The sequence below is a fragment of the Takifugu flavidus genome, unplaced genomic scaffold (assembly GCF_003711565.1).
Source record: "Takifugu flavidus isolate HTHZ2018 unplaced genomic scaffold, ASM371156v2 ctg412, whole genome shotgun sequence".
In the NCBI taxonomy this organism is placed as follows: domain Eukaryota; kingdom Metazoa; phylum Chordata; class Actinopteri; order Tetraodontiformes; family Tetraodontidae; genus Takifugu; species Takifugu flavidus.
Window position 1 is genome coordinate 1 of NW_026622031.1, and position 15,150 is coordinate 15,150.

The 15,150-nt window shown below is 42.1% G+C and overlaps 1 protein-coding gene and 1 long non-coding RNA gene across 2 annotated transcripts; both read right to left on the reverse strand.

Annotated features, from left to right (window-relative positions):
• Nucleotides 1-312: 312 nt before the first annotated feature.
• On the reverse strand, nucleotides 313-1,821 carry LOC130520515 (fibrinogen-like protein 1; the record flags this gene model as incomplete). Its single annotated transcript, XM_057024221.1, has 3 exons — nucleotides 313-1,112; nucleotides 1,265-1,382; nucleotides 1,687-1,821. Coding segments are annotated over 3 exons (546 nt in total), but the record flags the coding sequence as incomplete, so codon positions are not given.
• Nucleotides 1,822-2,613: 792 nt separating this feature from the next.
• LOC130520516 (uncharacterized) lies at nucleotides 2,614-14,512 on the reverse strand. The gene is made up of 3 exons (XR_008948891.1): nucleotides 14,273-14,512; nucleotides 13,783-13,820; nucleotides 2,614-2,982 (listed from the first exon to the last, which is right to left on the reverse strand). It is a non-coding gene; the product is annotated as an uncharacterized LOC130520516 (long non-coding RNA).
• Nucleotides 14,513-15,150: the final 638 nt, after the last annotated feature.

Here is a 15,150-nt window from a genome sequence, read left to right on the forward strand (position 1 = left end):
AACCCCAGGTGAAAGCGGGGTCTACCTGTTGCACTGAAAACGGTCTGAATCTGGCCCTCGAGGACTAGAGGTGCCCCCGACTGCATGGATGTTAAAGTCCCAAATACAGTCTGGTTTTCTGTCCACCCAGGCAGAGAAACAGAACCCAGTTGACTACCTGGTGGGTCAGAAAACCCGGTTGGACTATGGCCCTCGTGGCCCGTGTTTTGACATCCCCAATAGGCAGTAGTAATACAAGGTTACCTAACATATTAGGTTACTAAATAATGAAAAGCCTGATTTTTGGAAGATCCAACATCCAGAACATCACCCAATAACCCTTTGATCTTTGGTCCATTGTCAACATTTCCTGTAAATGTCATTAAAATCTGTTCACCTCTTTTCTGAGTTATTTGGTTCATAGACACAGACAAAATGCTCCCATAACAGGCAGATGAAATTAAAACTTTGCAAATTCGATTTGAACATCCAGAGCTGGTTACAAATCAAATCAAATTTTCCATAAAGACGTTGCCATAATCTCTTCACTTGTCCTGTAATGCTTCCCCATTATGCCAAGGTGTACCAGTTACTGTCATAAATATCGTTAAGTGGAAAAACATCTCATATTTGAGTCTGAACAGAGCCTAATCTGATCAGAACACTTAATGGCCTCTAATCTTTCTTCTGCGACATCCTGTGTTTGGAATCCATAAATGCTAACATGAGGTGGCAGATTTACCCACACTAGATGCAAACTTATTAGATGTTCAAACTGATCAGAGGTTTTGTAGATGATTTTGGAAACAGATCCATGTGCTCATGCTTCTGCTACCCAGGTCATGTTATAGGACCCTTTCCATGGGTGGGTTTCCGAGGTTTGGTTTCGATCGGACAGTGACAGGAAGTGGTGATGCAGTGTCCAGGAGCTCCAACCATTACATTACCTGCATTTCCTTTGAATTTCCCAACGTGCAGTTTGAAGCCGGTTTCCTCGTTGCCCAATCTGAAGTTTTTGTACTCGGCAAAAGCATTGCCACCTTCGTGATCCCAAAGGTCCACCCGCAGGATCCACTTCCTGGTTTTGTTCTTGGTCAGGGAGAAAACTTTGCGAAGACCAAGCCAATGATCCTCTGAGAGAATTAGCCAAACACAAGGAAAGGATTTGAAGTTGGGGTTTTTAAAATAAATTCTGAGCAAATTCCATCTGGAGTCTGTGTGTGTGTGTGTCCTGACAAATCTAATAAGCCTCACTCTCCCAATTCCACAGTCAACAAATACTTACGCGTCAAGTCTCCAAACCCGTTTTTATAGGCTGCCCAGTTGCGGTTGAAGGCCACACTTGCGCCGCTGCGTCTCTGAAACACCGTCCAGCCTCCATCTGGTCGCATCTCACAGTACACCTGAGCCAGTAGTCCACACACACCATTTTAAAACTATTCTGACACGCCAAAATATGAACATACTATAAACAAGTGATAGGAATGTTTACTAAATCGCAGCATTCTGGTTTCAGAAGCAAAATCTAAATAAAATATACAATAAATAAAAATATAAGTAAAAAACTGCTGCAGTTTAAGATAAATGTGCTTTCATCAAGCTTGTCCTGAAGCCTACTTGCTAATTTTAGCTAACATATTAGCAGCATCAGGAAAAGGCAGCTTGTAAACAACTCCATTGAACGCACCATATGTCGCCTAATGTTACCTTAAATGAGGCCTCTCCACGAACTGGCTGGACTACATAAACCCCACTGGATGCTTGTGGTGAGCTAGCTTTAATCTCTCTGCAATCTGCTCCTGTAACCACCGTGACAGGAAAAACAAGACGTGTTACCTTTGGTTTCAGTCAGGGACAATATGCATTGAACATACCATGAGAGAGAAGCCACGCTCCTGGATTTCTAGTGAAGTGAAGAAACTTTTTGAAGTGAAAGTATAGCTTGATAAATGTAGTTATTTATATGTACCTACCTGTTCTGTGCAGCTCAGAAGAAAGGCAAACAGAAAGAGAGCACATCCAAACACACTCTTCATTTTGGCCTATTCAGAGCGATGTCTAACAAACACACAAACATGTTATCGGCAAAAGGAAAACTTATTTGTCCTTTGTTTTACTGTGATATTTTCAGCAATAAGTGTTAAAGGCAAACTGTAGCTTGGGACTTCACTGCTATACAGATGGGTTCAAATTTCAGAATTCATTTAGTCCATTTATTTTAATGAAACAACAATTTAATGAGATTGAAGTCTTTATATTTAGTGTAATATTTTTTACTTGATTACATCACAGAAATACTTTCATATTTTTCTGGGAGGCAGTAACACACTATCCAAATTTTCCTTCCATCCATTTAACTTTTAATGTGTCGTACATATGGAGCATGAGAGCCCAAAAACAAAACTAAAAAAGGAACATTACCTTTATTTGGATATATTAGATACATCCTGATATATATATTTCCACTGTGAATTATTTTGTCTGAAATAAAAACTTTAAAGAGAAAATCTGGGTTTTTAAGGTAAGAATTCAATCAGTGTTTTATCAGGTTTCCATAAATGACTTTAAAGTAAATATGTTTTTTTTTAGCAAGCATGAGATTCTCATTGTACAAATATATAATGTGTCTGTGGATCTTTTCCTTTCCTATTGTACGATTTCTACTACTTTGGATGCATTTATTTAAATAAGAACATTTGTCAAATCCTTTAAGTTTTAAAATTACAGTTTAAAGCAAAAAAGGTAACAATTCTAAGGGAGTATAACTGATAAAAGCACTTTTAAAACACATTTTAAAGGAGCAAATAGCAAGCACTTACCTTCCTGTTGCACAAACAGAGCTCAAATTCCACATGAACAGTCGCGCCTTCTTATAGAGACAGAACCAACAACACACCCAGTCATAATGTTGCTGAAGTCAGTTTGAACAACGTGACACTTCTATCACAGGCATGCTAAAACAGGCCAAATAGGTTTGTTTTTATCCCGGTGACAAACGTTGACCTGTGCAAGGAAAATACCCAACAGATTTCAACATATTCCACTTGTTTGTTCCAGAAATAAACAAGACACAGAGAACTTTTTATTTTTGAAATGACTAATCTTGTCCCTTCGCAAATCGACCTGAGACATTGCGGAGAAATGTCCGAGCAGAGGACAGTGTCTCCTAATGTCAGAGCTTGTTTGTTTTTTTTGTTTTTTTGAGACAGTCATGTTTTCATGCTTTTTAGTGCACGTAACTCCCTCTGCCCCTCACAAGCACACAACTGACAACGGAAAAATTCATAACTTTAGTTATTGAGAATGTTGGATTGCAGTACCTCTCGTATGTCACTGCCAATCCGCGTGTTCTTTAAATGAAGATTCAAGTAAACAAATGTCAATTTCAAAATGTATTTAGCAAACAGATGTATTTAGCAAACAGATGTATTTAGCAAACAGAATCAATTCAAGATACAAATATTACAGCTCTGGGCCAGTTCATAACCCTAGCAACAACAAAGTCATTGTCAGGGCATGAAGTCTGACGGCCTAACTATCCCTTGACCCAGTCTTTTATAGAAAGATATATGTAAATTATTGATGCTAATTCAGTCCAATCCAGTCCTTCTTCTTGGATGACCCCATCTTCTTCTTCCAGCCTCCTTTGGTGTTGGTGTGGTCCTTCTTGTCCATTATCTTCTCCAGATGGCCAGGTCCGAAGTCATATTCCTGCCAAGGAACTTATCAACACCAGTAAACTACGTTGTCATGTTTTACGATGGGGATCTACCAATTCCTGTCTGGCTGGCTCCAACTGTCTGACCAGTCTTCAGGTCAAGGAAGGGTCAACTGACTTGCTTATGTGTATTCCTACTAAAGAGTATATAGTATTCCTAACTTCTAAACTAACTGTAACATAAAACAAAACATATAGTATAACACATGCTAATAAGATAAAAGATGCTAACAAGATAAAATAATTCTCTTCAATCCCCTTTTGGCCTAGCCTAAACTAGGCCAATACTACCAAATTATTGTCAATTCCCTTAAATCTCTCCATCACTTACTCCCATCAAGGGAATGGTTTCCCTTCGAATTTGAGCCATCTGGTAAGGAGGAGGTTGCTTTCCTTCAATTGCAGTTACGATTATACAATTACATAGAGAATACAAGGAATACAACAACAACCACACAAAATTAAGCCGGCAGTTGCAGAAATTAATGACATCAAAACAGATACAATGATCACTTTCCATTTACCAAACATTCTATCCATCCATTTCTCTAGTGGATTAGTTACACCAGAATGCTCCTTCATTTCGTCTGACAATGTCCGCAAACCTTCCAGTGCCGGGCCACAGAACCATCTGGAGCTGTATTATTAGGAATGAATGTACAACATTGATCTCCAAACATAGCGCAAACCCCTCCTTTTTCTGCTAAAAGCATATCAAGTGCCATCTATTTTGCACAGTCATCAAAGAAGTGGCTGCAACCTGTTCTGACAGGCCAGCCACTGCATCTCTGGTGAGATTCGCCAATCGCTGCACATTATAATGAACATAATTGATTATATCCACATTCTTATTTGGAGTTATAGGAAACAGTGCAGAGATTAAAGGTAAATTTTCGAATCCAGCTGATACCTGGTCCACTAATTTATATTCATCAGGGACTCCCCTTGGAATTCCAATTGAATCAATATATGTTGGGATCCCTGTGTGAGATCAAATGATGTTCCTCTCCTATGTCTAATTGAAGGTAGCACCTGCTCCCCCTTTGGACTTAATAAAGTGATAGGGAGTAGGAGACGAACCAGAGTACATGTTCCTGACCAATCGGGTGGGATTGCTGGCATCAGGGTGTGTGGATCACAGTGCCAAAACAAATCAGCTCGATGAACTGGAAAGTGTGAAGCCATGTAGTGACATTTACCATGTACTTACACCATGTTGAAGGCAAGTCACCTACCAACCTTCTTCCCGTTCGTGACAAGCAGGTAAAATTAGATCTGACTGAAACAAATGTAGGAGGAGATGTCTTATTCGAGACCACTGGAAAAAGAGCTGACAAAGTGGATCATACATGTGTCCATGTTCCTCCAAATTCCAGGGTCTCTGTAGAGATAAATCAAACTGAAATGTTGTATCACTCCCTTTGGTGTAATCAAGAATCACCCCTGTGTAACCCAGGCAGATGTCTCCCACGTTGCCTTGAGATCCTCCCCACAACGCACACAAAAGTAGAACTGTAATCATTGTGCCGTCTCCTTTAGGTGTTTCCGAATCTGTCCAAGCGTTCTCTGTGGATTACCTGCTGGGGTACACTGATTCCAGTGATACCAGAGTTAGGGTTAATGTGTTAGAGTGTTAGTATGTTAGTATGTTAGGGTTAACATGTAATGTTCACTCTGCAACTTCAAAGGGACCAGTCCACCTGTGCTCTGACCACTTTCACTTGATGACTCTCAGAAGAACCCACTCAGTTGTGTGTTGAGTTCCTGGATCCTTCCTGACTGTTGTTACAGAGGTTGCCTGTTGGGAGAAAACTGAGAGAGTTGTTTTTAGTTGAACAACATAAGATTTATATTTCATAAAAGTGCTGGGTTGGCCTATGGATTTTCTGCTCCTGGTCCCGGAAAGGGAACACCCCTCTCGAGCTCAAAGGGAGTGAATCCTGTTCGGGAGCTTAACAGAGCTTCTCACTGACATCAAGGCTATTGGAAGTGCCTGTGTCCATTTCATTCCACTGTGAGCACATATCTTGCCAATTTTGCTCTTCAGTGTTTGATTCATTCTTTCTACCTTCCCTTGTAATTGTGGATGATAGACGGTGCCAAATGCATGTTTAAGGCCTAATGTTTTTTCTACTTCTTGTAAATCTTTATTTTTAAACTGAGTGCCATTATCAAACCTAATTTGTTTGGGAAACCATGTATCGGATTAATCAAAAATTTAATAACACTTTTTGCATCTTCTGCTTCTTTTTGCATCTTCTATTACGGGAACCGCCTCTGGGCAGCCAGTGTATGCATCCACTGCCACCAAGAGGTATCGGAACCCATTGACTCGGTCTATCATATCGGTGAAATCTATAATTTTCCTTGCCCTGCTATGGAAACTTGCCCTCATGTAGTCGAATTGTTGATTTTACATTAAAGTGTTTGCATATTGAACATTCTCTGCATCATTCGTGGTTTCCCGCAGTGTGTCAGGCCGTGGGCCTCTTCCAGGACGGCATCTACCAGACCGGGCGGGAGAGAGAACAGGTCTGCCGTCTGGGCCCCGCCAAATTCCTTCAACTTTCACAGCCCCCCTTTCCTTCCAAACTGTTTTTTCATGTGGAGAAGCTTCTTCTTGATCACAACTAAGTCTTTCCCTATCGTATCTTGGAAGAATTTCATGAACTGTTTTCTCTGCCAACAACAAATTGTAACTTGGTTTATAACCTGCAGCCTTCTTTGCTGCCTGATCTGCAGCCTCATTACCTCTTCCCTCCAGAGAGTTCTCTTTGCTGTGACCTTTGCACTTTACGACTGCGACCTCTGCTGGTTCCATGAGTGCCTGTGTCAGTTGCCTCATCTCTGCCTCATGTTTTATAGGAGATCCTGATGCTGTGTTAAAACCTGCCCGCAACCATTGACAAAGTTCTAAGTGTATTGCTCCCACTACATATGCTGAATCTGTATAGATGGTCACTCTCTTTCCCTTTGATATTTCTAATGCTCTAATAACTGCCCTCAATTCTGCAAGTCGTGCTGACTCTTTACCTTTTATCTTTCCTGTTTCCACTTCCTCAAAGCCTTCTTCTGACTGTCTAACTATTGCATAGGCAGCTTTCAGACCCTCTTGTGGGTGTCTGAAACAACAGCCGTCTGTGAATAGTATTTCATCTGGATCCTTTAACGGCTCCGTCTTAAGATCTACTCTGATTTTTTCATCTTTCTTCACTTTCTCTTCACATCTGTGTGGTTCACCCTCTCCCATGCCATCTGCCATATTGATCCCTTCATGTGTGTATGTTATGTGTGGTGCCGTTAAAATCTTGTCCATCCTGGTCTGCCTAAGTGAGGTCATGGTGAATGCTGCTGACCTGACCAGTGATACCACACTATGTGTTGTAAGAACTGTCAGAGTGTGACCCATCACTAAATGTGCTGTTTTTTGTAAAAGTTTTGCTAGCCCTGCTACATGCCTTACACACGATGGCTGCCTGTTTTCAATGGGGTCCAGCATTATACTTGCATACATTAATACTTTCCTTTCACACCCCTTTTTTCTGAAAGAGAACACCATTTACTGTATGTTCTCCTTCAGAAACATCCAAAAAGAAAGTATCTTTATATTCCGGAATGGCAAAACATGCAGATGTCGTGAGTGCCTGTTTAAGAGCAATGAACGCTTTCTCCCCCTCAGTTGTCCATGTTAGCCGGGCTGCCAAATCACGCATTCCCTGTCCATTCACCATTGTACGTAGGAGCGTAGTCTTTTCTGAATATGCAGGAATAAAATGTCTACTATTGCTCGCGAGACCCAGAAATGACAACATTTCCTTTACAGTCTCTGGCTTAGGACGTTCAAGGATAGAGGATTTATGAGCTGGTGATACACCTGTACCCTGAGCAGAAACCACCCTACCTAAGAAAAACTTCACAGGGCGACGACAACACTGAAGCTTCTTTCTAGAGACCTTAAAGTCCTTTTCCCACAAATGCGTAAGGAGTGCCTGCGTTGCCTGCAAACAAGACTCAGCTGATGTAGCCGCCAATAAAATGTCATCAACATATTGAATCAACCACCCCTTCTGGTAGAGTGAGGTCCTTCAACAACTTCCGTAATGTCTGATTGAAAATACCAGGGGATAAAATAAATCCCTGTGGTAAACGTGTATATCGTAATTGTCTGCCTTTATATGTGAAAGAAAAGATGTCACGCATAGCAGAGTCCAGTGGGAGACAAAAAATGCATTAGCCAGATCAATACATGTGAACCATTTATGGGAAGGAGACAAAGCTGATACTGCAGTATATGGGTTGGGAACTGGCACTGTGGGTGTTGTCACAATAGAATTAATACGTCTCAAATCATGAGCCATCCTATATTTCCCTTTTTCCTGCTTCTCAACTGGCAAAATCGGAGTATTCCATGCTGAAGTGGAATACTCAAGAACCCCAGAAATTAACAGCCCTTCTATTGTTTCCTGAATGCCTTCCTCAGCAGGTGGTCTGTGTTTATATTGACTCTGCCAGACAGGGTTGTAATCCGAGACACTGAATGACACTGGCTCAACAGTAGAACACAACCCCACATCTGTCGGGCCAGAGGACCATAAAGTTTCTGGAAGTGAGTTTAAAGTTTTTGCACTGTCCGGATGATCAGTCTTTTCTCTCCCATGAAACCTCTGAATCTGTCGATGTTGTAAGATTACTGAGTTAGTAGTTGTATGCATTATCTTGTAACTCTTTTCTAAAGGAGAATATAACAGGCCAGGAATCTGAGTAGAGCTCCAATCTGTGACACTCATTAACCTTTTTATCATAGGACCAAGGTCCTTTGCCTGATGTTCAGCATGGATGGCAAGGGTAACGTGGGGACACGCTTCCTCAGCCATCTCATACCACTCATTTTGTTCAGCAGTAAGGTCAACCTGCGCAGCCACACCCTCAGGCCCCACAAACAAACACGGTGATGTAATCATCCAAAAATTTCCTTGTAACTTTTCTCTAAACGCATCCTGATAGACCTCATTATTCTCACGGTCATAAAATAGGGTGACATGATAGGGATCAACTGGCAGGGCAAAGGGACTCAGCATCGACAGCCAGGGCCCCCAGCTCTGAAACAATGCCGCAAAACCGACAACACCAGGTGAGGTCTCAGGCTCAAGTTCTCCCCAATAAATGTCCGCCCACACACCCCTGTTCTGGAGAGGGTGTCGGACTCATCAGCATTTGTCCCTTCACACCTTGGTGTGAATACAGCAGTTCAGTTTCAGTCCATTAGGAAATTGCACCACAAGAGCTTTGCCCCCACACAGAATAGCTGCTCCTGTCCTTACCAGGAGATCTTGTCCCAACAGGTTGATAGGGCAATGTGGTGAAATCAAAAAGGGTGCAACACAGTCTGTCCGCAAAATGAGTCACTAACGGCACGAAAACGGCAGTCTCTCCGTCTCCCTGAGAACCCCACAAGCTCGACGGTGTCAGATGAAATCAGCTCCGGTGATAAATTCCATGAGATGATGGAACACTGCCTGGTACCCTCCGGATAGTTGCGATATGGACAGTTCCTTCGCCAATGACCATACCCTTTACAGGCGTGACACTGATCTCGGCCAAAGTATCCGCCTATCAAGCCGTATCCCTGCCCGCCGCGTCTCCCACACATGCCTCCCCTTGGACTGACCCAATACGGGTTTATCGGAGCAAAATCTTGTTGCGGACCTAACGGATCTGGCTGCACCTGCCGAGAAAACTGCTGAACCATCTGTTTCTCTTCCTTGTGTTTATCATTAAGCTTTTTCAGTGCTTCATCTAACTGCATTTTTAGGAGCTGTTCCTGCGCTGTCATCACCTCCTCTTTCTTTCCCTGTTGTTTAGAACCAGGATGGCACCCTGTGGCACACATCCATTCCTCTTTACACCTCGTAAGGAACCCATGTGCCGACTCACTTTCCTCCCACTTAAATCTAAATTCTGCATTGCTCCTGGAGATACTGGAAATATCTGTCTCATAGCTTCACCAACCCTGGTTGCACAAGGGCCAAAACGTGCAGCATTGGGTCTGTCTTTAATGCCTGCTGCTACCTCACCTTTATCCAAATCCCAGAGAGACACTTGTCTCCCTAAAATTCCTCTAAAGTCTCCCACCGCCAGCTGCATGCTCTGTGTTAAACTGAAAAGGGTAGACATCCACTTGCCGCCTCCCTCTGCGGGTGGGGGCATCTTTTCCACCAAACAATTAATGTCTGTGATAGCAAATGGAACATATACTGGTACCTGTCCTCCTCTTTTCTGTATCAGAGGGGCCTGGAACTGCGGCCTTCCTAAAACAGGCCCCTTACTCCGCGTGTGTATTCCTATCTGTCCCGCCTCCTCATTATTTATGGTCCCTGTCAACGGTTCACCTCTATAGTCACACTCACTCTCTTCCCATGATTCTAATTCATATAATTCTGTCTGAGCTTCAACAGGCTCCTGAACCTCCAATTCTCCAATAAATGTAGCCGGAATTTTGTAGGTATCTGTCTTATTCTCGTTCTCCTCTTTATCACTGCCATAAATCAATCTTGCCTTCTCCTCCCTGCGCTCAGCCCTGGCAAATCCTCCAGATGGATCAGCTCTTTTCACTTGTTTTGTTTGATTGCTAAGTATTTTAAAGACGTTTAATGCAGATTTTGACTGTCCTGTTTTTTAAATATAGTTTGTTGGGAGATTTTAGGGCGAACCACCTGAGCTTCTTCTCTACATTCAATTTTTCCTAAGTTATCTTCAACTCTTCTTCCTGTCCCTGTTTGATCCTGCTAACCTGTCTCCAAAGTTCACCCACTGTCTCACGTAACTCCTGCATTTCTTCATTCTGTCCACATCTAACTGACCACTGTTAATAGTCAAAACTGGCAATTGATATGGGGGTGGGGAAGAGGTAGTAGGTAATGATGGATAAAGAGTGGTGTTAAGTGTCAGTGTCTGGTTTGGATCTTCTAATGGAGTCTTCTCTTCATTGGGCACTCGTGTGACCCCCCTAGATCTGAAATAGTGCACCGCTGCACATGTCACAGCCACAACATGTATCCTTCGACGCTTATCTTCTAACTCCTTACCCTGTTTTTGCCACGATTCTCCTGCTATAAAACCTAATTTTGTATTATCAAGATGATCCTGTAATATGGTGTGAGTTTCTGACTCCCACTTACACAATGCTTCAGCTAAATTAACCTTCACCTCTGGAGGGGGAAGTATCTTCTGCTTCTGAGCTTCCTTCCACAACTTTTTTATTGCATCCAATTCTCTTTCCCTGTCCTGTCTCTTTCATGCCACTCACCACCTGATCAAGAGTCCACTTCCACTGTTCTTCCACAGACCGAGGATAGGGAGAACATTCTCCCTGATCCCAACACGCTTTACCACATTCCAGTTCCATCTTTAACTATGCTCCCAAGTGAGATTGAATGTGAATGACTCCATGGTCAACTCAATGCCTCAGTGAAACAAGCTTCTAGATCAAACGTCTTTGATCCGGTTCCACTCTGGGGGTTAATTCCCAAGGACAAAGAGCCTTTTAATTCACGTTCACTCTGGCACTTTTCCAACCCACACAAAACACAAATCTCGGGCGTCGGGAGTGTCCGTCCCGTCAACTGCGCTCCGAGTCCCAACCCAAATCTTTTTCATATACAGTGCACTGCATACAGCAATACAGCACTGTACTAGTTACGGTTTACTCTAACCGTACTTATTTACGGACTCGAACCGTAATTACTAACGGACTCGAACCGTTATTGCTAACGGACTCGAACCGTTTCTATTTACGGACTCGAACCGTAATTGCGAACGGACTCGAACCGTTTCTATTTACGGACTCGAACCGTAATTGCGAACGGACTCGAACCGTTTCTATTTACGGACTCGAACCGTATTGCTAACGGACTCGAACCGTTATTACTGCAGTCATTTCAATATTTTCTATATTTGTATCTGGAATTTATAACTAGGACACTTCAATTGACAGTGACGACAAATTTTTGGAAATTGCCAATGTGCAGAACTTTTGATTAAACAGGTGTCTGCTTACCTTTATTAGGGATCCCTTTGTCGTCAGTTGTCTTCCGAAGTGACCGTTGTTGAATTCTTTGCCTCAGATGACTTCTCTGTCTTCATCACGTCGGGGTCACCAATTGTTGGATTGCAGTACCTCTCGTATGTCACTGCCAATCCGCGTGTTCTTTAAATGAAGACTTCAAGTAAACAAATGTCAATTTCAAAATGTATTTAGCAAACAGATGTATTTAGCAAACAGATGTATTTAGCAAACAGATGTATTTAGCAAACAGAATCAATTCAAGATACAAATATTACAGAGCTCTGGGCCAGTTCATAACCCTAGCAACAACAAAGTCAATTGTCAGGGCATGAAGTCTGACGGCCTACTATCCCTTGACCCAGTCTTATATAGAAAGATATATGTAAATTATTGATGCTAATTCAGTCCAATCCAGTCCTTCTTCTTGGATGACCCCATCTTCTTCTTCCAGCCTCCTTTGGTGTTGGTGTGGTCCTTCTTGTCCATTATCTTCTCCAGATGGCCAGGTCCGAAGTCATATTCCTGCCAAGGAACTTATCAACACCAGTAAACTACGTTGTCATGTTTTACGATGGGGATCTACCAATTCCTGTCTGGCTGGCTCCAACTGTCTGACCAGTCCTCAGGTCAAGGAAGGGTCAACTGACTTGCTTATGTGTATTCCTACTAAAGAGTATATAGTATTCCTAACTTCTAAACTAACTGTAACATAAACAAAACATATAGTACAACAAGCCCATCTAATAGATAAAAGATGCTAACAAGATAAAATAATTCTCTTCAAGAAAGGATTTTAATGTTTTGTTAATCAAAGTCTAAATTTTTAATCTTTTTATATGGTAAAAAGCTTGTTTCAATCCATGTCTCATTTGATTCCAAGCTAATCATGACATAAAATCATCATCAAACATTATTGTACCAAGAGTCAGATACAATAAATATATTTAAATATTTTAAATATGTAAATATTTTAGATTTTTCAGCTTTCCGGTTACAAAGTTGGAAAGCAAGATGGCACCTCAGCAAAAGCTGTTCTTGCGCTTGCCTCATCCGGATACAAACAACTTCTGGACAAACATGTGGTCCTTCTGCAACTTTCAAACATGGTGGATGAGGAGGAAACACAAAGCGTGGCAATCGTTTTTCTCTCTCTCCGTATTTCATTGTTTACAAAAAGCATCGAAGAGTGAGTGCTATGTTTACTCTTTACTCTCGGGGCAGCCATCTTTGAAAGCCAACTTGGGGGTAGTGATGACTCTCTCTCTTTCCAAGAAGGAAATTCGACCTTGGGGGTCTTCCAACTGAATTGTTCAAATTGAGACTCAGAAATTCCGACCTCCGAGCATGAATGGAAGGTGACCCACAATCTTCTAACTTTGTATTACTACTGTACTGTATTGTATTGTACTACCAAGTCAGTAACTAACATCATTTAAGAGACTACTACTCTACACTGATGACAATTACTGTAATCTAATCTCCCTGTAAGTTTCCTTAAACTTTTGCCTGCCCTTAGTTTCGTGAATAAAGCATCAGAACCATTGGCTTCTTAATGTATTCCGACCAATAGTCCGTCCCAGATCCTGTTAGTCTTACAAACTCAGACCTCTCTTTCCAAATACCTTTTGCCACCTCAACCAGCAGTCCTTTCACTGAGTGTTATCCTTGAACATCGGTCCTTCAGGCTGGATTAAATGCAACCTAAGAAGATCACTGCCACTACTGCCACCCTGGCAAACCTGATGGCACTGCTTAAGCGCCAAGTACGCATGGCACTTCATTCTGTAGGACTGCAGCCCACTCTGGCATCAACAGCCAATCCTGTGATAATGCCGGAACCGGCTGCAGTCCTGTAATACCTGTACGGCACCCTTTAGTGCATGTCATCGCCTCAATAACTCTGACCAATACACTACAGGCAACATTGTCTCTTTCCTCACAATTCCCTAGTGGTCCAACATTGCCAAATGAGTTACACTTTAACCGGCCTTCTGCTAATCCTGTAGAGTAGTTTACCAACCTGCTTGTAGCTGTGGCCATGGATTCCCCCGACCTTCCCTGCCAGGGACAGAACATACACTCAACAGAGCTTGAGTAAATAAAATTTCAAGCAGAACACATGTCTAGTCTTTATCAGACTGATACCCTCCGACCAGCTAGGATCAGCCCAACCCATAGAGAAGCTACCGATTCTGCATTTCTATGTAGCTCAGAAAGTAAGCAGGGAGCAGTAAACTGTATTTGATTGAGATTTGAAGATTTGAAGCATCAATCACCTCTTTAAATAGTAAATTAGACATGATGTGATTTTCTCACAAACACACGTAGCAAGAGAAAAACATTGATGTTTCAATGTAAAGAAGGTAGGAGCTGAAAGAGGTTAGGAACTACAGTCAAAGTAACTAAAAAAAATCTTTTTGATCCAAATGGCAAACAAAGGGTTAAGAAAATGTTTGGTTATAGGAACAGCAACCAACCCCCTCCGGTAGTGAAAGGGACTTATCTCTCACCTGGGGTCCATTGGCGCTGCAGCATCAACCGATAACGATCTTCTCAAAAATGTGAAGTGCCTTTGACAAATGAATACCTTGCCCCACTCGGACACTAACTCAAACGAAGATGAAAAAGCTCTTTAGAGTAATGGCACTTGGCACCCCACGCTATGCCCCACTTCTTTGCCATAGAGCTGACCTTGCACTCGTGCAAAAGGAGTACTCCCCAGGATTAGCAGCACAGAGGGGAAGTTCCCTAAGAACCCTGCACAATCGTAGGAAAGCCCTACAGGTCAAGGTCCAACAACACTATCTGAACAAATCAGGGCAACTCCCACAGTAATTGGGTCAACCAACAATATGATGATCATAGGATCTGAGAGATTTTGATTAACAAGGAGTTTGGATCATAAAGCAACCTATTATGCTATGTAACCTTGAATTACTACCGTACTGTACATTCTGACAGACAGCCTATCCTAGATGCTGTTCGTCAGAAGAACTCAGACCCCTCTTTCCAACCACTTTGATTCTTTAACTGGAATCTTCGATAAGCCAATTGATAATTTTTTTAATCGTCTAAATAACAATGGAAAGGGGCCTGCAGCAAATGTTTAGGTGGAGTTACATAGTAACACCCATTTTGGCCACTACAGCTTGTAATTGTCTTTGTTATCGGCAAAGGTTTTCAATTCTTGAGAGATTCTTGCCATTCTTTCTTCCAAATGTCTGAGATACCTCAGGCAAATCTTCTTAGAGGTCTTTTGCTGCTGTTTGGATTTGCTTTTCTAGCAATTACAAGTACTCTAATAGTTTTATTAGTCTTTGCTTGAGCTCCACTGTTGCAGTTAACTGTTATTACAGCTTTAGAAATGACTTCATTTCATTACTTGAGT